This window comes from Lissotriton helveticus, chromosome 8 (assembly GCF_964261635.1).
Source record: "Lissotriton helveticus chromosome 8, aLisHel1.1, whole genome shotgun sequence".
In the NCBI taxonomy this organism is placed as follows: domain Eukaryota; kingdom Metazoa; phylum Chordata; class Amphibia; order Caudata; family Salamandridae; genus Lissotriton; species Lissotriton helveticus.
In genome coordinates, this window is record NC_136069.1 from 746,181,591 (window position 1) to 746,205,304 (window position 23,714).

General features: G+C 43.9%; 1 protein-coding gene across 5 annotated transcripts in view; it reads left to right on the plus strand.

Moving 5' to 3' along the window:
• Positions 1-23,714, plus strand: part of LOC144772899 (arylsulfatase D-like) — a 417,503-nt gene that overhangs the window by 212,982 nt on the left and 180,807 nt on the right. For all 5 annotated transcript variants that reach the window (XM_078657579.1, XM_078657576.1, XM_078657575.1 and 2 more), the window contains one exon: positions 19,949-20,071. In XM_078657579.1, coding sequence (XP_078513705.1) covers positions 19,949-20,071 — 123 coding nt within the window. The remainder of the gene's footprint in view (positions 1-19,948; positions 20,072-23,714) is intronic.

The window sequence follows — 23,714 nt, forward strand, 5'->3', positions numbered from 1 at the left end:
GACATACCCTGACATCTTGGCCGCCATACCCGCGGGCTACTATATTCTTCATTCTAATAGGACATCTGGTAGACCCGGCGGTGGAGTTGCCGCCATCATCCGATCTAATCTACAATTCACTAGTTTAATAACTACCCCCATACTAAATTCTGACACTCTTACGTTGAAATTCACTTCTCCCACACACTCTTTTATTTGTGTTCTAGTGTATCGTCCCCCTGTCAATATGCCCTCCTTCCCATCCTTGTTTAGCGATTTAATCTCGCAGCTCACTATCAACTCTGCCAGGGTCTTGATCATTGGCGATTTCAATTATTGGCCACTAGACCCCCTTGAATCCTCTCTCTCACTTGAATTTACCGATCTGCTACTTGGTTTAAATTTTTCCCAACATATCTTTGTCGCTACCCATAACAAAGGCCATACTTTGGACCAGGTTTGGACCACCAATTTGGATATCTCTTCTCCTGTGGTCTACCCCTGTACCTGGTCCGATCACTTTTTTATTTCTTTCTCCCTAAAATTATTAGTTCCTAGCCGCTCCCCACCAGCCTCTAACTTTTCGGCACGCAACTGGAAGCATGCCGATATTTCCCTTTTTCATTCGACCCTTACTTCTACACTCCCTCTTGACCTCCCTGATTTGAACTCTCAAGCTGCCACCTTGGACCAATGGCTGTCTCTAGCCAGTGACGTGGTCGCTCCCGTTAAAATTATCAACGCTAAACGTCCTCATGACGCTCAGCGCTGGTTTACCGATCAACTGAAGGCTGATAAACTCCTTCTTAGACAGGCTGAGCGCCGCTGGAGGCGCAACTATGATCCTCCATCAAAACTTATCTATATTGACTTACTAAAATCCTATAAAAAGTCTATTATTTTGGCCAAATCTTCCCACTATTCTCAGAAAGTTATTAACTCTGTATCCAGAACAAAATAAATCTTCTCTATTGTAGCTGAACTCTCCCTACCTGACCGTGTCACTCCCCAGCCTCAACCCTCGCAAGCTCTGTGTGACTCCCTTAATGCTTTTTTTTTCTGATAAAATCTCCATGATCAAACATAATATCCCCCCTACTACCATGTCTCAGGCCAGTGCTCTCCCTTCCCCGAATCCTCACTCCTTGCATGAATTCCCCCCTATCTCCCTGGATACTTTTCGTTCTCTACTCCAGGCTGTTGGCTCCGGTTCCCCTAATGACTGTTGCCCTCCTCAAATCCTAAGAGATGCTTTTATGGCCTGTCCCGGCCCTCCCCTTGACCTTTTAAATCGCTCACTCTCCACAGGCTCTGTCCCCTCCGCTTTTAAAAGCGCTGTGGTGGTACCTATCTTAAAAAAACCCGGCTCTGACCCTGCGGTCCTGGGCAACTACCGTCCTATCTCCCTCCTCCCTTATCTGGGGAAGGTCTTGGAAACCTATGTCACCCGATGCCTGAGCACTTTCATCGAGGAAACTCATTTCCTCGATGACCAACAGGCTGGTTTCAGACCGTTCCATTCTACGGAGGCAGTGGTGGTGGCGGTTATGGACACGCTGAGACAGGGGGCTGACAAGAACATGGCCCAGGCCCTAGTGTTACTCGATCTCTCGGCCGCTTTTGACACGGTCGACCATGACATCTTGGTCGACCGTGTCAGAAATGCTGGCATCTCTGGCCTGGCCCTGTCTTGGATTGTATCCTTTCTCCAACTACGCTCCCAATCGGTACATCTGTCTTCCTTTTCTGCTCCTCGTATTTCACTTTCCTGTGGTGTTCCCCAGGGTTCTGACTTGTCCCCTCTCTTGTTTAATCTTTATATGCAGCCCCTCCTTGTCTCTCTTCGTCATTCTTCTGTTACCACTTTTAACTATGCAGATGATCTGCAACTTATCTTTCCTATCGACCCCTCTCCTCTTTCTTGCTCTAATTTTCAAACCACAATGCTTAACATCTATGAGTGGATGAACTTCAGCCAGCTGAAGCTCAATCCGAGCAAGACAGAGTTGGTCCTGATAGGCGGGCCCCCTCACCCTTGGACTTCCAATTTCTGGCCCCCTGCCCTTGGTCCCCCTCCCTGCCCAGTCAACTCTGTGAAGAGCCTTGGTGTTACCATCTCTAGCGACCTTTCGATGCGGCCGCACATCAACGCTGTTACCTCGGCCTGCTTTTACCATCTCCGCAGAATCGGGAAGATCCGAAGGTTCCTATCACCAGAGGCTCTCACCCTTGTTATCATGGCCCTGGTCACCTCACGTTTAGACTATGCCAACTGTCTATACGTGGGGATCCCGGCATACCATCTCCAACGCCTTCAATTGGTGCAAAACCAGGCAGCCAGATTAATTTTTCAGCAGCCCAGACACCAACATGTCACTCCGCTGTTGAAAACCCTACACTGGCTCCCTGTTGCGCAACGCTGCATCTTTAAACTGGGATGTACTATTTTCAAATCTCTTTTTGCCTCTGCTCCTGTCTTTATTTCCCTCCGCTTGCACCCCTATGTTCCCTCTCGACACCTCAGATCCTCTGCTTACAATCTTTTGATCACTCCTAGGTTTAAACGCAAGAAACACGGTGGTGCCTGTTTCTACTTTCTTGCCCCGTTCACTTGGAATTCCCTCCCTCTCTCCATCCGGCTCAGCTCCGATTACTCCTCCTTTCGCAAATCCTTGAAAACACATCTGTTCCGCCTTGCCCATGGCTAGCTGCACCCACCCCCTTGTGCCCTTATCCACTGGTCTTTGAGCGCCAAGAAACCAATTGGTGTATGTGCGCGGTATCAAATTTTTTTAACATAACAACATAGATACGTCAATAAGGATGTCATATGACTTGGTCGTTAGCACATTCTTTTGCTGAAGTTCTCGATGAAATCAAAACAATGGCCGCAGGGTTTTTCCCAGGTTGTCATAGGTTTGATTTGTTTTGAGAACTCCGTATGCCTTATCAGGGGCTGGAGGAATATCGCTTGTCTAATTAGATGGCAAGCGTTATGACCTAATCAGATAACACGTTCCTGTGCCGTAGTGTGGCTTAATCAGATAACGGTTCCTGCATCATGGGGGTTTTCTGCATCATGGGATGGCTGCTAGTTAACTTGTTAACCAGAATAGGGTCAGGAATAGGGGGATCGATACAGAACCTATAGGAATACATCACAATAGTTCAAAGGGCACACAGATCATTAGGATCCAGGCCCCCCCATGAGGCACTCCACACCTGATAGTAGCCCATCTCCTTAATTACTATGATCGGGATACGGCGATTAAAATTGCCAGAGAAAAAAAGACACTTCATCATGAAGGCACCAAATTCACCATCTATCTTGACTTCATGGCTGCAGTTCAAGAGGCGAGAATCAAATTCCTACCAGCAAAACAAAAACTGCGGAAGGCGCTAACCAAATATGCACTCATGTACCCGGCAAGCTTATGGGTTACATATCAGATCAAACAGTACTTCTTTACAAATGCACAAGTAGATGATTTTCTCAAAAACATCAAGAAGCATTTGCCGCATCGTGAGCGCAGGGAATGCCTTTCCAGATTTCCATCTCCCACAACTGACTGACTCTGAAGGTAAAAAACGACAGCACTGGAGACAATTTATTAGAACCTGTCTCCACATGAACTGCATTTTGAGCTGTGGATTTTAAAGCAGCGATAAGGTGTTACAGACTACTCCCAGTGAGAGAAGCATGTCACACCTCCTAGCCAATCTCTTCGAGTGGTAGATGATAAGAGACAGATAAGTGATAAGCACAATAAATGCGTACCTATTGTTGGGCGGCGGGCCCGATATCAACCATGTTTAGAACTTGGACTATGCCAAGCACCCCCGTTCCCCCTCCATCCCCTGCCATTGGGAGGATGTATTTCCAGCTCTGGGAAGGGAGAATCTTGTTGTCCACCAGCAGCCCCCAGACGGGCGCTTCCCCTTAGTGTTTTTTATTTCTAGTGGCAATTGACTTGGACTGGCATATCAAAAGTTGTTCGGGAGGAGGGTGGGCAGAAAAATGCCAGCACGATTGGGGTGCTGTTGTGAGGAGGAGGGATGGGAATTGTTATTTAAAATCTTCATCATTCTTACTTTCCAGCAGGTAGGCATGAAAGCACTCATAGAGAGATGCATTCACAGCTCTAGGTCGGATCACATCAGGATAAACACATACTGTTCTGCTATGACTTCGCATACTGAGGTGTTAAAGGTAAATCTCCTTATGTGGAATATCAGGGGATTAGGGGACCCCCGTAAGTGTAGGCAAATACTTACATATCTTGATCGACATCAAATTCACATTGCTATGTGACAGGAGACACACTTTGACCCACACCGCACTCCTGGTTTCGCCAGCAAATGGGCCACAGACTGAGTATTCTCATTGTACTCTGCAAATTCAAGAGGCACAGTGATTCCTATAAAAAAGAATACTCCTTTCATTTTAGGTGGGACGTATCACAATTCATTAGGTAGGAGCTGCATGATCTGGGGAACACTGGGTATACAGTCGGTCACTCTGGTGTGCTGTTATGGGCTGAATGTGGATAACCCGGACTACTTCACTACACTATGGGGACAAATCCTTAAGGTAGGTATCATGCATATTATTTGGGGGGGGATTTTAACACTGCATTTTGCCCCACTGCTGACAGGTCCAACCCGCTCCCTCACCACTACACCAAAACACAGTTCCCATTGGAAAACATGTTCTCCACTTACTGACTTACGGATGCGTGGCGACACGTTCATCCTGATGGAGGGGAAGGCAAACACTCCACAACGGTGCATTATACCTGGGATGTTGTCCCGTGGATACACACTGTTGAGCATTTAGCCAGATTTTATTCTGATCATGCCCCAGTTTGTATGAAGATTTCACCCCCAAACTCGATCGCTACTCCAAGATGTTGGAAGCTCAAGCCAGAGGTTCTGCTGGATTCTGCATTTAGGGATCAACTTGGTGCAAAAATTGCTTACTTTTTTCAGATAAATACAGGTTCCATCACACACAAGAGCACGGTCTGCGAGACTTTCAAAATAACGATGAGAGGGTCTTGTATAGGTCTCCCAAATTTGCAGGCGTATTATTGGGCAACTGTTATCCTATGTAGCAAGGAACTGCTGGAGAATAACTAGGAAGATGGAGAAGGGGAAGCGTATACACCATCTACCTTCCAATTGTTGCTAGGTAGGGAGAGCAGTGGGTACTGGTGGAAACATAGACATAACAGCTACCACAAAAAAGTTACATTTAAAATACTACTTAGTGGGTTCAAAGTATGGAAAACTATCAGGAAAATGCTTGGGATAGGAAGTCTCTTGTTTTACACACCCATAAAAAACAACCCTGATCTGCCCGCAATTTTTAATGATAGCTATATGCTTAAATGGCACGAGGCAGGAATTAGCCAGGTAGGCTGTCTCTTCTCCTCTGTCGAGATCCACTCCTTTGAGGAACTGAAAAATAAATTTGGATTAGACTGGCGTGACTTTTTTGAATACCTCCAAATTCAAGATTTTCTGACACGGAAGACAGGCGGGAGGGGGATTGGTAAAGTAAATTTAATAGACTAACTATTATCTGACACAAGGACTTGGATTGGGGGCATTTACTTGCACATTATTGCTATGTTTCCTGACGATATTGAAAAAATATCGCAGAAATGACTAGAGAAAGCAGTAATATCAAATAATGAGGTTAATTATGCTTATGAAATGTCGCAAACAATCTTAATGTAATCCAAACTCCAGGCACAATTTTTTTAAAACATGCTTCTTTTTATATTACACTCCGGATAGAATAGCAAAATGGGGATCCGGGTTGAGTACATGCTGCCCTAGGTGTGAGCTATATAGTGCTGATTGCATACATATTTTCTCTACTTGCGAGGGACTAAAATCTGTCAAACAAGAAGTAGAGAAATTTCTATCCACAATTTTGAACAATACAATTGTACTATTCGATGGGGCCATTTTATTGGAGGCCCCAGACCCTGGCAGCACCAATATAGGCCATGAACTCATCTTTACTGCAATGGCAGTCTTCAGACTTTGCATTGCCTCTGCATGGCGGGATACTAATGCCCCTACATTCCAACAATAGCTAGCCAGATTCCTTGCTATTGCAAACGTTGAAATTGCCAGCTATAAACGCAAGGGCAGGAAACAACGAAAAAGAGAGTTAAAAATCGGGTCCCCCCTGATAGCTTGCCGCCAAACTCTAGGTTATATAGAGTGAGATCCACGCAAAAGGATGATCAGATATGGGCTTTCCAAGATATGTATGGTTTGTTGTCTTGGTTCTTTTTTTATTGTTTTGCTAAATTGCTTGCTGTAGCTTATCATGTATCCCTTCATGTAAGTTTTGTATTTCGTGTATATTCTTTCTTTTTGTGTTAATTCTTGTTTTATAGTGACACACATACCCGTCTGTCCGGGAGGGAGTTGGGTGGGGGGTTGGGTAAAATGCAGTTGCTTAAAAATCAGAATAAAGATATATATAAAAAAAAAGATATGATTAACTGATACTGAATAAATGACCCAGGTACATTATAAAAAATAAAAAAAAATTGCAGTTGCTGAAAAATCTGAGAGGGTCTTGTATAGCTAAGAGCTTTGGAGTTTTAAGAGACATCCGACGTAGTTTGCGAAAACTTGAAGAGGCCCTGAAACAATTGGAAGGTGGTCTTTGGGAAGACACCTCCGGGTCCCAACAGGCAACATTTAGAGATAAACTCTCTGAATTCAAGGACACTGCTGAACAAAAAACTTGGTTATTGGGAAAAGACTTTACAGCGCGTACGTACGGGGAGAGGGAGAGACCGGGCAGAGCTTTTGCGATGGAAATTCGGCTGCCCCGCTTCTCCAAAACATCCTAGAAATTAGTAATAACGATAGTACACATCAGAGACAGTCTCGATATCCTTAAAGTTTTCACCAAGTTTTATGCTGACTTGTATAGCACTGTTAGAAACAGACCCCCCTGACCTCTCCATCTACCTGAAGGTCATAGTTCTAGGCTGGCTGGGCGATGCTCAGAGAGAGTTCCTTGCAAGACCTCTCGAAGGTGATGAAATACGGGCTGCAGTTATGCAGATGAAGTATGGGAAGGCCCCAGGCTCAGACGGCCTCCCCATTGGCTTGTATAAAACCTACATTGACCAATTGCTTCCAATCCTTAAGCAAGTCTACGTAGAGGCTCTGGAACTAGAGATTCTTCCTGGCTCGATGAGGGAAGCTCTCATCACCTCTCTCCTGAAACCTGGTAAACCTGCGGACTTTTGCAATTCCTACCACCCTCTTTCTCCAATCAATAATGATGCGAAAATCCTTGCCAAAATACAGGCTAACCGCCCCGCCTCCTGATGGAGAAGCTAGTCCTTCCAGATCAGGCTGGTTTCATTCCAGGTAGGGTGACATCATATAATTTCTGTACTCTGTTCTCCATCCTGCAAAACGTAGATCCGCAGCTGGCACTAGTGGCGGTCTTTTCAGACACCACGAAGGCCTTTGATTCAGTGGAATGGGACTACCTATGTGTCATTCTTCAGTGTATGGGGCTGCCTAAAGGTTTCCTGTCATGGATACGCCCCTTGTATACCACTCGGGAAGCAAGGGTTTTAATTAGTGGACACACTTCCTCCCCCTTTCCTATCACCCAGGGCACGTGGCAGGGATGCCCGCTCTCTCCAGTCCTTTTTGCAATAGCAATAGAGCCCCTTGCGGGCAAAATTAGACAGCGTCATTCTCTGTCCTATACACATTTCTCTTTATGATGATGATATCACCCTCTATGTTAGAGAACCACACCACAACCTCAATCCGCTGGTTCTGGAGTTTGTGACATTCGGGGGACTTTCGGGATCCATATTAATTGGGCAGAATCCCAGATTTTTCCACTCACTACCTCAGTGACAGCATTCTCCCCTGATTTTCCCATAGAGTGGTACGCTGCTGAAGTGAAATACATAGGCATACACAACACGGCCGACCGGGAGGAACTGATGCAGCTCAACAACGGCAGAGCATTGGAGAACATTGCAAGCAGTATAACGAGATGGGTTGCTCGCCTTCTTTCCTAGGCAGGACGCACCTCTCTCATAAAAATGGTCATCCTCCCCAAACTACTATACTTTTTTTAATATCTCGTATGACCTGGGCAGACATTTCTTCTCCGCACGCCGCTCGGAACTAACCTGACTGACTTGGAGTGGCACACATCCTCGGCTGAAGTGGGAGACACTCACTAGACCCTATTCCCTGGGAGGGTTGGATGTCCCTAATCTGAAAATATAATATTTCTGCACACAGGCTCACTATGCCCACTATTAGTTTCACCCCCTAGATACACACCTCATGTGGCAACGAAACACTGGCTGTGAGATCCTGTTCTGTTGGAAGGCGCTATTTTAACCAAAACCACGCCCCGGGCAGCTGACCCAACATCGGTCGTCTGCGCAGTGAAAGCATGGCAACACATTGCCAGACATCTACAAAACCCATGCTGTACTCCCCTCTGCTTTCTCTTGTTTACCACCCCAAAATGCCGGTCTTGCAGGAAGGTGCCTTTAAAAAAACTAAAGCTAAGTATGACATCACTTGCTGGGGAGAGTTCTATCTAAATGGAAAGTTATGTACACTTCAACAGTTATTTTCAAAACAACCACCCTCCCCCATGGATATTTTTCTATGTGTCAGGGTGAGACAGGGTATCAAAGTGTACATGCCTTCATTCTCACTGGAACCCCAGGAAGTCGCCCCACTGCGCATAGTATTACACACTGACACTGCCTCGCATTTAGTCTCTACACTATATCACAGCTTATACATCACACAACCTTAACCCCTTGTGCTGCGAGAGACAACTGGGTTGCTGAGATGGGACATAATATCACTGACAAGCAATGGACATATTGTTGTACTCAGACAGAATAAGTCGCATCTAGAAGCCCATTGTGCATCACACTCTACAAATTTCTGCAATGCATATATTACACCCCGGTCACAATGTGCAGATATGAATTATGAGATAGTGAGAAATGTGACAGGTGTGGTATGGAGTTAGCGGGTTTCCTGGACCTTGCCTGGGATTGTAGCACTGTCCAGGCCTACTGATGCCAAGTGCTTACAGCATTGGAGCAGATGACCTCTCTGAAGCTCCATCCATCTCCCATGTTGACCCTAAATGGATTCATGGAAAACCTTGTTGCAGCACATCTGAAATTTGTTTCATTTGGCCTCCGGCTGGCTAAAAGGAGAATAGTATGTAGATGGGGTCGAGGTAGGGTACCCAAATTTAAGGAGCGGATTAATTACATGTTGTTTTGGCAGGAACAAACATACACATATGCAGAACTCCTCCCCATCACTTCGCGCCCTCGAGATATCTGGGACCCCCTAAAGGCATATCTCCTGGAGCACCCTGTTGATGCCCTAAGCACTAAACATGTAACTGCAGTTGAACACAATATCTGGCTACTGGCCAACTCTGCATGATGCATATGTACTTGGCAGCAAAGTTATGTATTAAGGTTACTCAGATATGTTACCTGATAACATCTGTGGATTTGTTGCATACGATCAATGTTAAGATGTGCTTACTGCTGTTAACGCCTTTCTGGACAAATGTGATGTATTAACTTGTTACCTAAACTTCATTACTAAGCATGTGCCTACCTGTGTACTATATATGCTATGTTGGATATACGTTTCGGAAAACTTAAATGAATAAATAAAAAAGAAAAGCGGGGGGCAGTGTAGGTCCTTAGTGCGTGAGTTCCAAATCTGGTGGGTGTTTTCAGAGTTGGAGCGTGCCAGCAATGATTTATTTTCAAGTTTGGGAGGTATAAGAAGAAGAGAATTGGAGCTTTTCAGAGCCCAGCTTTTTCTTGCTCGCAATCATTTAATTTCTAGATATTTGTGTTTTTCTGTATGTAGGAATTTGTAGGTAATGCCAGCTGTCTTGTAGATGCATCTTCCTTCAATGCGAAGTCTAGTGAGACTTTTAACAGCGGGTGTGATGTGATCAAACTGTTTGATTCCTGTGATGAGCCTGGCAGCCGCATTGAGAATTTTTTTTAGGGGCGCAAGGTGACTCTTAGGGGAGCATGACAGGATGCCATTGTGTAGTAAGGTTTTGAGAAGACTAGGGATTGTATTATCATCTTAAGATTGTCAAGGGGTATAAACGGTTTGATTTTCTTGAATGTTTTAGTGGGTTCCTTTGGCAGTGTTTTTGATGTGTTACTTCATTGACAAGTTAATGTCTAGTGTCATATCCACGGACTTAATGGAATTGGACAGTGTGGTAGGACGGCTTAGTGCATCTAAATTGTTGAAACATTCTTGGATGGCAAGAGGTTTGTTTTTTGGGGAGAGGAGTAGTAGTTCAGTAATGTTGGGGTTCAGCTTAAGGTGGTTGGTGTTTAGCAACGTTGCATATTAATTATGTGGCATTAAGATGTAGGATGTCTCTGGGTAATTTTATTCAGTAGTAGAGTTGTGTGTCATCAGCCAATAGGTGGTTCTTGATCCCAGCTTGGGTCAGGATAACAGAGGAGCTCCATGAAAAGATTGAATAAGGCTGGCAAGAGGATGGAGACTTGAGGTACGCCTTGCAGTACTGGCGCAGGCTTCGAGAGGTAGCTGTTGATTTGTATTTGTTGGGACCGATGTTGAAGATAGGACGTGAACCATTTCAGGACTGTGCCATTGATACTATTCCGGTTTTTGAGTGTCTCACGTAAAGCTGGGTGATGAACTGTATCAAAAGCCTCCAAAAGGTCAAATAGGTATAGGAGGCAGGAGTCACTGTCATCTAAGGGACTGTAAATGTCATCTGATATATTAAGTACAGCAGTTTAGGTGCTACAGCCTTTCCTGAATCCTGATTGGAAAGTGTCATGGAAGTTGAATTGTTCAATGTGTTGGTTGAGTTGAAGTAGGATGCACTTCTCCAACGTTTTAGCTAGCAAAGGAAAGTTGGTGATAGGCCTGAAGTTGTTGAGATCATTGAGGTCTGTCCCAGGATTTTTTAGAATGGGGGACAGGGCAAAGTTGGAGGAAGTCAGGTACTCAACCTGATGAAAGAGAGGCATTGATGATTTTGGTCCAGAACGAGGACATGATATGGTTATGGTTTTGTACTATGGTGGAGGGGATCGGTGTTGTGGGATGTGGGCTTCAAGTTAACAATTATTTAGAAAACGTCTCCTTCCGTCACCAGTTTGAAGTCTGTCCATTTAGCATTGTTTTTTAGTTGAAGACATTAGATACTTGCTATATTGTGCTTTTTTTGGGTCCTCCTGGTCTTTCGTTAAGATTTGGGGGTAGTTTTGTGTTGACTTGTGTGTCAGTGGAGTCAGCGGGCTGGGCTGTCAGACAATTGTCAAGGGTCAGGGATTGTTCGAGTTTTACAACTTTGTCAGTGAGGAAGTTAGCTATTTCTTCCCAGGGTTCATTGGTGGTTATTGTTTCCAGTTGTGAGGTAAGAGTAGTTTGTTGTTTTATTATGTTGAAGAGCTCCCGTGGTCGGTTTTTCACATGGTCAAGGTTATTACGATAGAAAATGGCTTTTGGCCCTGAAAATGTGTTTCTGGTTGGAGAGCTGTTTAGGAGTGAGGGGTGGGTCAGTGAGGGTTCTGTCTCCATAAACGTTTGGTCTGTCTAAGTTGTTGTCAAGATCTAAGTTGAACCAGGATCTGGATTGATTTTTTCTCGATCTCTTTAGTTTGAGTGTTTCAACCAGGTCAAGAACCAGTAGCGGCCTGCACCGGTCGGGGTGGTGAGGCGGTACGGGGATGGGGATTATAAAAAAAGGTGAAGAAGGAAGCTGTTTCTCCATTTTTCAGGGCGCTTAGGGTAGACAATTAGGTCAGCTTTTGTGGTGCTGTTGCTCCTGTTGTGGTAGATATCAGCTATTAGTGTTTCTGAAAGTTGTTTGAGTAGGTTGTGTTTGAATCTTTTTCTTGCATTATTTGAGAAATTATTTTTGGGTATTTTATACTACATGAGTTGGGGCCAAATCTCTTAAGTGCTGTGTCATGGGGCTTAGGGTATGAGTAAGTTATCTTGGTTGTCCCTTGTAGAAGAGTCTCTGTTTTAAAAGAGTTGTATCGCAGTGTAAATATATGGAAGAAATGACTGTGTTTAAGGTCAGAGTTCTGGAGGGCCAGAATAAGCAGCTTAGGGCAAATTTCTGGATTTTGGTCCAGTAGAATTATGTCTGGCGGGACCTAAAATCATTCTTGGAAGAATGAACAGATGTCTCTTGTACAGCCTTGCAGACCTAGGTTTGTTGCAATCTTTTTGTAAAGAGGGAGCCCTTACACTAAGATGGCTGCCCCTTGTCAGTCACATTTAAAATTGCACATTTGTATTGTGAGCTTGCACGGTAGTCCTCTTTTACTACCGAATTGATGGGGGGTTGATTATCTCACTGTTTGTACATGAAGGTCTCTTTGGGGATGGTTTTCTTTCAAACAGTTTTGGTATACAATGCTGTTTAGCTTCTGCCGTCCATTAGTTCTTACAGTTGTTAAATATTTCTGGAGGGGCAGTTCCCAGCTAGGATGGAGTAAAAGCTATTTCTCTTTAGCGCTTGGAAGTAACATTGGTCAACATTCCGAAGACTTTTTTTCACTTTTCAAAGTTATAAGTGAAAGTGCTGTCTTTTTTTCTGCTCCCATTGCTGATTACCGGAACAACTGTCCACCACGTCAACCAGGTTTCAATCCTGGGCAAAAACTGGGTCATTATCAGGACTGTGGATATTTCAAGGAAGCAGTGAGCCATGTGTATAGCTATCGTGTCACAATTTAGACTAGAAACTTCCATACAGGTTGGGACCTTGGCACATCAACATGACGGTTTGATAATGAATAGTTGAAAATGACCAGGTGTAATGAAGATTAAATCTCAATAAAGACTTTCCATTGGCTGTGACCTGGAACATAAAGAACCCCAAGCAGGCCCAGTCCAGTCACAGGGACTGGCACAGTGGCATCTGGGGACAAGGAAGTTGCAAGCATTCGATCAAGAGCACCACTCGGATAAAGAGGAAAAGAAAAGGCACTTCATGGATCATTCACAACAGGGAAACCCTGTTCACTAATAGAACCACTAGCCTTCTGCTAACTCCTGGGTCAGAATTCACAGGCTCACTATAAAACAATCAATCATGCCAGCCAACATTGTGCCTTCCAGCCACTACAAGGTAGATCTTTCTTCCATCCAAAGCCCCACTAGTGGAGGACACTCAAATTTTACTTTGCAGAATACCTCACAGATTGTTCCTTCAGCAGCTAATATTCCTGTAGCTCTGGCAGTAACACAGAGTCCAATACCTGGTCGGCTTCTAGGGCCTCATCTTTCTGTCCTTCTTGAGCAGGGTTGAAGCACATCACGACTGTTACTTCTAAAAGTCTCCCCTGATCTGCTTACTACCTTCCTCTGATCTAAGCAAATCTGGGATGGTCCCAGTCTTTTGCTGAGAATGACATGTTGCCTGTCCTCCAGCCAGCACAGATGATACGGTCTAAGCCATGTTGGTTTCTGGTTCCTACATTAAACCAGGGAAAATCAGATCTTTGCCCAAGAGACATTCAGCACTTTGATTTTCTCTCACCTCTACACCAACTTGCAATTGATCTGTTCCTCAAATCAGGCAATTTGGCACACCATGTCTTCACCACTGACAACAAACCTATGCCATTGGGTTTCAGATTCTGCCTTTTTTACCTTAGCCCTGGAGGTAGTTGTAACCCTTAGGGCAGAAAACTTCCCTCAATGGATACTAGCTTCCATCACAAAACCAATGTTTTAGATAGTTGTAATAGTGACATCTGGGTCCCTTTTCCAAAAGTGCTTTGCTGCCAAGTTTAGAGCAATAGGGCATTCTCAGGTCTCTTCACCCACATTCGCAATCATGGATGCAGCTTGTACAGGGTTATTGATCTGATATACTTAATTTATGCTCTTTCTTGTGACACTTATAACACGTAATCACCCTGTGTTGCAAGGATTCTGCACAAACACAAAACTATGTGCAGGATTATAGGACCGTGGTGTATAGGGACTGGGTCTTCCTACCTCCTTAGTACCCACGAGCCCAGGTCCGACTAGCTATAGTGTCTCAATTGCTCTCCTACTCACTCACAGACAAACAAATGATTAGATACCCCAGAACACAACACTCCCAGATCTCTCAGGATTCGAGGTAACAAGACACACCCTTTCACTCACACTTATACTTGTCCACAATAATATCTAACAGAGACACAAAACTGTTTAAAATATTTATTTTAACTAACATGCCCTAACATGCAGTATACGTGCCACAACAAGAAAGAAAATGCATAGTACAAATATAGTCAGCATAGCAGCTAGTCCATATATCATGAAGGGAGATGTCATCATGGAAAGACAATAGAGCCGAACCTCCCTCCCATTGCTAAGGAGCAGTATTATTATATCAGATACCTTAGCCTATTGATGGTAGATCTACATCATAGGTGCTGTCTCACTCTTCTCTCTGGAAAGGTCCCTTTCCAAGTGTGTGTAATCTATTTGTGTATCCCACTAAAAACCAAAGTACGCTGCCCAACAACAGCTACCTCAGCATGTTTTGTTTAAGTGCTAAGGTCTGTCCAGAACAAAATAACAAGGGGCATTGTTGCTCGACCTTACACATTATGTTCAGTCAAAATTCCAGGAACATGCAGAGAGTGAACACAGCGATGAGTTCTCATGTGAAGCAGCCATAGAAGATATTGCAGCAAATAAAGACATGTAGTAACATGTGCAAAGCAGCAAGCAGGCTGGAACGTGCTCATGCTAACGTAGTGAAGACGACAATGTCCCTATGGGCCACTTGACACCTGTGCTTGGTGGAATCTCCCTGTCCTCCATTCTCCTTGTGTTCCTGACTTGGAATCCAATTTTCTTTCTGTTTGTGTCCTCCCTTTTGCCCTTGGGAATCGCCCTGGCCCTTACTCTTGATTATGAGCAGTCTTTTGAGCTGTCCTCTGTGTCTTTGGCTTAGACTCATGTTGCTCCAGCCCCTTGATAATCATGTTTTTCAACCAATTGTAAGCTAACACTGCAAATTTCTCTGCATCCTTTTCTGTTAAGTCTAAAGGTATTGCCTAAGTGCGGTACAGCACTCCTCCTCTACCTCTTTTGGCTGGTAAAAGGAATGAAAAGCAATGCCCTCAATCCTTCTCTCACACTCATTCCAATCATGCAACACAACATGAATCCACAACAGAACAGCATATTTTCTCTTGCTATCTTTATATCTCTAAAGATACTGAAATATTGTCAGCCTAAACCATCTGATCAGTGCTTTCTTCAATCAGTTAGAGTTTATTTGGTCAGCCAGTGACATTCTCCCAATGACTACCATATCTTTCATGGGCAAGCGACTCATTAGATTGACTGCCTTAAACACTTAAGGCCTCATTTATGAGAAGTGACGCATCGCTGCGTGAAAACAGCGATGGGTCACTTCTCAGTGCGCCCTCCTTGCGTCATGATGGATGCGTCATATTTACTGTATGACGCATCATGTCACAAGGAGTTACAGATATGTCAGTATTTTTGACGTCTCTGTAGGCACAAAAGTGATGCATTGCTGGAGTGTGTCACAAAAGTGACACAACTCCTGCAATGTGTCCTTTCACATGGGGCAAGCCCCATGTGAAAGGGCCTGTATCAGTCTTACCCCTGCTTTGAGGAAGGCATAAGATATTGACGCATTTGTACTCTAGAAGTGGCGCAGTGAAATCTCGTACATTTCACTGCGTCACTTCTACAAGGCATACTTACCTGGGAACGCCCACCCTGCATACATTATACTTGACGCCAGTATAATGTAGCGCAGAGGTTTACAAAGTGACGCATCTGCTTAGATGCGTCACTTTGTAAATAGGGTGCAACAGGTGGCATGTTTTACGCTGCCGATGCATCACAAAAAGTGACACAACGGAAGCGCAAAACTGTCGCAAGGCCGCATAAATAAGGGCTCAAATGTATAGCCTGCGTTCTATAAGCGATCTTGAATATCACAAACTTTTCTGAAATATATTGGCCTTCTACATGCTTATGCACAAGCTCTTCTGAAACATTGACAGCTACTCTAGTAGGATTGGAGGGGGAATAGCTTCTCCCCAGCTGTAGCAGTCTCTGCTCCCATCCTGTGCTTCTCTTTCTCTAAAGCTGTACTCTCTTTCTCCAATTCTCTCTCTTTCTTCTTTTCCTTCATTTTTCTTTCCGATTTCCACTCCTCCTTCTTCCCTTTTCTGTCCTCATGGGCTCATTTCTGCTATTTCTATTGCCTCCTTTCCTCCTTTTCGTGGTGAGCTAATCTTCCGATCTCCCTCCCAAACTCTTGGTCTTTCTTCTCTTCCCCAGCACTAGCCTTCAAGAGAGCTAAATGCAAATTCAGGGTCTCTGCTAGAAATAACACACTCAATAGGATACCTCCTAGAGATGATGACAGTGGTAGCCTAGAAGTTTGGTGGCAAGGTGATTGTCTTGAGGAAATACTGTAAAGTGAATTTGGGGACACATTTGGGTGTGTCTGGGGAAAGCCGCTGCTAAGGAGCTGACACTACAGTTATCTCTCTCCATGGGTTCCTATAATTCTTCCTTAGCCTGAACCCATTACAATTCCCTCCATACTGTCCTCTGTCACTATCTGGTCCTTAATAGAACTCTAAAGGACTCCCGTGTCCATGTCCATGGGACCCTCAACTTTCTATTCAAACACAGATCCCTCAACAGATCTATAGAGAGGTGTCAAGGTCTACCTCCACTAACTTTGTATTTGCCATAGTACTGTGCAGGTACTACTGTGTATAAGCTGGACTTTTTGTTCTGTTGATGAAATTTGAAACTGGTTTTTGCAGATCCCACACCACTTGCCACCAATTGTCTGACCTCTAAAGAATTGGGCCAGTCGTTTGATGGCTTTACACACTGGACCAAATGCAACTATTTCTGTATTTCACTCTCAGGGTAGTGAGGGTGAGCAGTTTCTGGGATATTCGCAAGGAAGTTTGGGTGCACTCGAAATCTAAGCTCAACAATCAATCAACAGACCCAAAAAAGTTGAATGTCCAGCCCAGGCCTTATCTTTGCAGGTTGAAAGTACTTTAAGCAGAATTGTGCTCAATATGACACATTATAGTAATTAAATCATGTTAGTGTCCCGGGGTGTTACGTTGTCGGATTCTGCACCCAACCCACTCCCTTTCTGCCTTCACAGTCCCCAGGTTCTCTTCTCCAATTCTGGGTTCCACCCCCTTTCTTGGGGTAATCAGGGCGTAGCGTCATCAAAGCACAGTTGTAGGTTGTCCCCCACAATGTGTATATGCACTCAGTCTCAAGTTGCTTACACACTTTCAGGCCATTGTGTACTTTGAAGGTGCTTAATAGAAGTGTAGCAGCGACAGACTTATGTGGAGTTCTTTCAACCTCAGTGCAGGGCTGCATTTGGTAGTATGCCTGCTCGGCTGCTTATTTCCAGACGTCTGAAACTCAGCAGTCATGAGATGTTACAGTCCCAACCAGACTGTTTCTATGTATATTACCCTGGAGTCCTCCCAGTCAGCGGTTTCAGTCCACACTGGGGCTGATTCAACCACCGGTACAGTGGCGGCTGGTAGGGAACACATAACTTTTCTGATGGTCGGGTCTCTCCTCCACTTATCTGCTCTGGAAGAAGATGCAGGAAGCACCCGGCAGGCAGGCTTCCCTGAGCTGCAATGCAATGCAGTATTCTGATTGGTCTGAGCGTGATCGTGACAGGGAGCCTGTGCATATTCCCCTCCAGGCTGTGGGGAATATGCAAAGTGCGCATGACTGCTTGGTCGGCCCAAAACAGCTGGCCAAGCAGCAGTCATGTGCACTTAGTGTGCACAATCCTCTCCCCTCCCACCCTGAGACCTCAGCCCCTCCCCACCCTAACCCAGCCCTCCGCGACCAACAATACAAAAATAATAACATTGTTATTATTGTTTTATTTTGTCCCTTTTCACTGCTCTATGAGCAGAGGGATGACGCTCCTCTGCCTTAGTGAAGTAGCCACCACTGCACAGGTAAAGCCTTCAACTGGGCCTTTGACACTTGGGCAGCTACAGCCTGCACTATATTTTTTTTTCAAATTGATTTCTATTACTTTTAAATGTGGAACCCAGATGCCAGCTTTACAAATAATGTATTTTGTAGCTCTAGCTCCATTGGTCAGCAAAGTTAAGCAGTACAATAGAAGGTGGTCCCAGTAAATACTATTTCGATACCAACTACAATTTTTACAGAAAATTAAAAACAAAATAGAAAAAGACCACGTTGTATGAATGATGTAACAATGTTATTTATTCACACTGGACATTAACTATTTTTGGATCAATACTATTATAAAAGCAGTAAGTGCCCAGGAGGAAAGAGAAGTTGGGGAAGTTTCGTGATTCAAGTGAGGTTAAAAGGGTATAAGGAAGGAAAATATAGTGACAATCATATATTCATATGCACATTAACCAATGGCTCAAACGTTAGCCAATTGCTTCATAACACTCTCCATAAATTATTATGTAGCCATGATACAGACGAAAGACAATGTTACATCATTCATACATCGTGGTCTTTTTTTATTTTGTTTTTCATTTTCTGTATAATTTGAGGTTGTTATCGAAATAGTATTTACTGGGACCACCTTCTATTGTACTGTTTAATTACCCAGGTCCCAGTGACAGTAGGGTCTACTCTTGCATGTAACGAACCACCAAAGTACAGCAGGCAATACTCTGCTGGCCATGCCATCTCTGCCAAGCTTGAATAACAATTTGCCCTGTGTTGCTAACTAATTTTAAAATGTTAATCTGCCAATATCACCACTTTAAATCCAGGCCTGTTAGCCTTGCCAAAGCGCATTGTTTTTTGTTGCTTGGAATTAAGTTTGATCACCTGTATGTCAGGTACCTCAGGAAATGTTTACTAATTTTCATTCCAAGAACACTACAATCTGAAGCATAAATATTTTGTGACACTGTTGCAGAGTTACCCAGACACACTTTTTCTATCACAGTCGAACCTCAAATTACTGAATGAGTAAACATACAGGTAGATGCATCAAGCATTTTTGCGAGCGCAAACGGTGCGAATCGCAAAATTCGATCGTTTGTGCCCACAAAAATGGCATTTGAGATGCATCAAGGGTTCATGCACTCGCAATTTAAGAATTCGCAAATAATTGCGAGTTCTCAAATTGCGATTGCATTTAAGGAATTGCAAATTGCGATTCCTTAATTGCAATGCATGAACCATTTCAAAATTGCGAATTCCCAATCTGGGGCCGCTATTTACCGCGAAGTCTAACTACGTGGTAAATAGCAAAAACTTAGAAAAATGCACTTTAGTGCATTTTTCTAAGTTGTACGTTACACACACACATGTCCTTGGGACATGTGTGTGCGCAACACCAGTGAACACTACCATTTCAGGGGTGCAACAGGGTGTCCTTTGGACACCCTGGCACCCTTGAAATTGCTTCCTTATTTGCGATTCGCTAATTGCTAATCGCAAATAAGGAATGAATGGGAAAGCCATTCCTTATTTGTGATTAGCAATTAGCGAATCGCAAATAAGGAATCAGTAGAAATCGCAAAAAATATTGCGATTTCTACATGCATCCCATTTTGCGACTCTTTAATAGAGAATCCTTAAAATTCGCTATTAAGGACTCGCTAAACATGAGTTTCATGAATTTGGGGGTAAGTCTCTATAGACATACACCACCATGCATTTCTTATACAATAGAAAATCCTTTGCAAGGCACAGGTACTGGAGTCGAATATGCATATGTTATACTTTGAGAATCAGTTTTCTCTGCCACTGAGCTATAAAAGCTTTAAGAAGTTTGTTAGGATTTGCTATGATGGCAATGCTGATTTCACGTTGTGTGATTTAGGCATGGACTCTGGCGGACCAGCACGCATTCTTTATTGGCTTGGTGGATCCGGAGGCCTGCCTACAAATGAGACGACTTTTGCCAAGATCCTGCAACAGCAAGGCTACACCACTGGAATGATAGGTACAGTACATTTATGTATTCATCCAGAGGAGTGACTGTTTGATAAAAATTAGCTTCTGTGGAATCTAGAGGGTAGGTCTTCATTTACATTAGTAAAGAGTCACATGATGAGGAGAAAGTAGTGAGCGTTTATTCAGATTAGACCTATTTTGTAGCTTCACTTTAGTCTCCACCCTCCCTTCAATTGTAAGTAGCTGCCAGGATAGCCCCAAAACACTCTCTCACACACACACACACTTCCATTCACCCAGACTTTCAACACCTACGCACTCATGCAGGAAAAAGGAACACACAAGACGCAACCTACCAGGCTTTCTTCCAAACAATGAGTAGAGTAGCAAATGATGTGCACCCGTTCTCAGCCATAAAATGGCACAACACATAAGATTCAAGAGGTGGAGTAGCACAAAGTCTTCACTACCTCACACGCAATTCACACCAAACCTCCATGTCAATTACACCATACCAACTCAACCCAGACCAACCTGCACAACTATCCGTTGACATCCAGGTAGAGCTACAAAGTGCAAGAAAGTGACATGAGAGTGCCTTTTTCGATGGGTCCAGGCATGGCCTTGCAGCCCCAATCTGACAATGATGCTCTACTTTTCCTCATGATAGAACTTGTATTGGCTGGTAAACTTTGAAAGTGTGGGGTGTAGGGCCAAATCCTGGATACGCCTGTGCGAACAAGTGCAGCAAACGAGGATGACAGTCAAAAGGGGCAATTTGGAGTAATTCTCTCCAGATTTTTATTCTAACAAATGAGGCTAAATAGTTTATTTCCCAGCAGAATTTCTTAAATACATTGACCAAAAAGCAATAGGTTGTACAGGGATTCTTAGAAACATCATATTATTTCATAGAATTTCTGATTTCCCAGGTGAGCCTGACATCCACAGGGATGAAGGACATGAATCAGGCGAGAGATCTCGGGGTGTGGGCTCCTGCCTTTAAACTTTTGTAAAATAATTTGGTGTTTCAGAGAAGCAAATGATCTGATTGAATATGCTAGAATTGTCTTACCTAAATGTGCATACAAGTCATGCTGCTATACTGAGGATAGTGAGAAATGGTCAAATGGGCCATGGCTGCTCGATTTGTTAGTGATGTTGCACATATAGCCACATCTTCATATTGTGCTAGGGTAGTTAAGTAAGAAAATCCCTTCCACCATTCTTTTTTCACGTGCTCCCTCGTACTTTTTGCATGGTAGCCCTTTGAAGCGGCCCTTAGATTATCTAGATGCTATACAAACAACCATCATGACATGAAACGTGTCTGCGGGTACAAGCCGTCAAATCCTTTCTCTGCAACAACGTAGGTGATGTGCAATCGCCAGATGTATCTTTGCTATATAGTGCTATGATTAGATTCAATCATAAAACATAGCTATTTACTTGGCCAGTCATGCTGTCCACAAAGCAATATCTATAAGCTGTACAATTGGCAACTCATCACCGGGCATACCCAAAACCAGCAAAGTATTTTGGAACACCCACCCATACACATTACAGACTATAGCAACCTCTAGCAACATCAAACTGTCTTTTGCTCCACATTAACAACATATATTACTAAATGACACATTTAACCCATCTACTCTAGCCTTCCACAACCAAACACACCACTATAAACATACATAACTGATCGTTGGAAATCCTAGTGACATACAAAAAGTACATTATTAAGAGAGTGCTTCAGTGCCATCCTAAAGCTATTAGGCGCTATACAAGTACTGATGAAATGACCTGACATAGAGAGCTCAATTCTAAGGACAGTTGAGGCTCTCCAGGCCCATCTAGAGTGTCCACTTCCTGCTTGCTGAACCTTTCTTTTTTAGGCTTCAATTCTTTGGTATGACATTGTTAGCAAGGCGAGGAGTTAGGACCTTTCTGGGGGTCTCTCTCTTCTACGACTTGCTAATTAAGAGGCTAAGGGCCAGATGCATCAAGCATCCATTTTGCGATTCCTTATTAGCGAAAAATAAGGAATCGCTAATAAGGAATAGCAAAATGGAATGCATCAAGAAATCACAACCAAAATAGCGATTTCTTAGAATTCCTTAATTGCGACTCGCAAATTGCGACTCGCAATTAATGAATACCTCTCCATTCATTCCTATGGGCCTAGAGGCCCATAGGAATGAATGGGAAGACAATCTCAATTTGCGAATCGCAATTAGCGAATCGCAAATTGAGATTGCGATTTCAAGGGTACAGGGGTGTCCAAAGGACACCCTGTTGCACCTCTGAATTTGATCTGTGCACATATGTTGCGCACACACATGCCCTTAGAGCATGTGTGTGCACAACATGAAACTTTGAAAAATGCACAAAAGTGCATTTTTCAACATTTTTGCAAAATACCATGAAGTTATACTTCGTGGTAATTTGCGTGCCCTATTAGCGAATTCGCTATTTTTGAAACTTTCATGCATTGCATTTAAGGAATCTCAATTTGAGATTCCTTAAATGCAAACAATCGCAATTTAGCGGATTGTCTATTTGCGAATTTTGCATTTGGGATGATGCATCCCAAATGCAAAAATACCGGTCGCAAAGGGGCAGATTCTGAGAATCTGCCCCTTTGCGACCGGTTTTTAGCTTGATGCATCTGGCCCTAAATTCTTAAATGTGGGAAGAAGCAGTGTGTTGATGAGATGGCTCTCGGGTCGATATAACCTTCATCCTCCACCCGCTTGATTTGCAGAAGGCATTATGTAGGTTAACATAGACCAGTCAGTATAGCTATCTGTGGTGCAGCTAGTGTATAGGCACTGGACGCTAGAGGTGAAAGTTGCCCAACCCTGTCCCAATCAGCTGTTGCTACAGAGCTGATCCACTCAAACTCTGCAGTTAGCTTGCCTGCCTGACAACTTTTCTCTTCTTACGACAGAAAATTGGCACCAAAATAAAAGTCCTGCCCCCCCCTCCCCCAGTAGGGACTTAGATGACTAAAAGGGCCTACATTCGCAAATTGGGAACATTGTGGTCTTGTAAGGACACGCTTATAAGTGCTTTAAAGGTGTGGGAGAATGCATGCGTTTGTGCTTGTTGCATTCCAGCTCTTTAAGTGGGCTGGGTCCTGCCGGTGCTGAGCAATGCCAGTTTTTAAAAGGGGGCATCGAAATGGGTCCCTATCGGGCTCTGTTCTTATGCCCTCCCATTTTTGTGCCATGCTCTGATGGAGTAGAGGCCTAAGAAACATTGCTTGCAGATTGCCATGTATGTCACACTAAACACTTTTGGCTAGTGTTACTTTGGAGCCTCTTGCAGCCAGCCTGCTACATGCAGTGACCTTTGCTGTGCTGCTGGATGCAGTGTTGTTGGCAATAAAATAATAAAAAAATTATAATTATAATGCGTCCTTTAGAGCGCATTGTTACCTCTTGCAAAGTGTCCCAGGGCTAGGATACTGACTTCGGAGAAAAAGTGTTGCCCCCATAGCTGGATAGGTATTAGCCAGATCCGAAGACCTAGGGTTTTTTTTTTTTTAAAGAAGCTTCCTAAGCAGGCAAGCGGATTCCAGCAGGGAGGGAGTTGCAGACTTTTGATGCAAGATGACTGAAGGCTCTGCCTCCATTTCTGGCTTGTTTAAGGCAATCTGCCTTAATCACCCCCTGGATAGATACCACATGAGA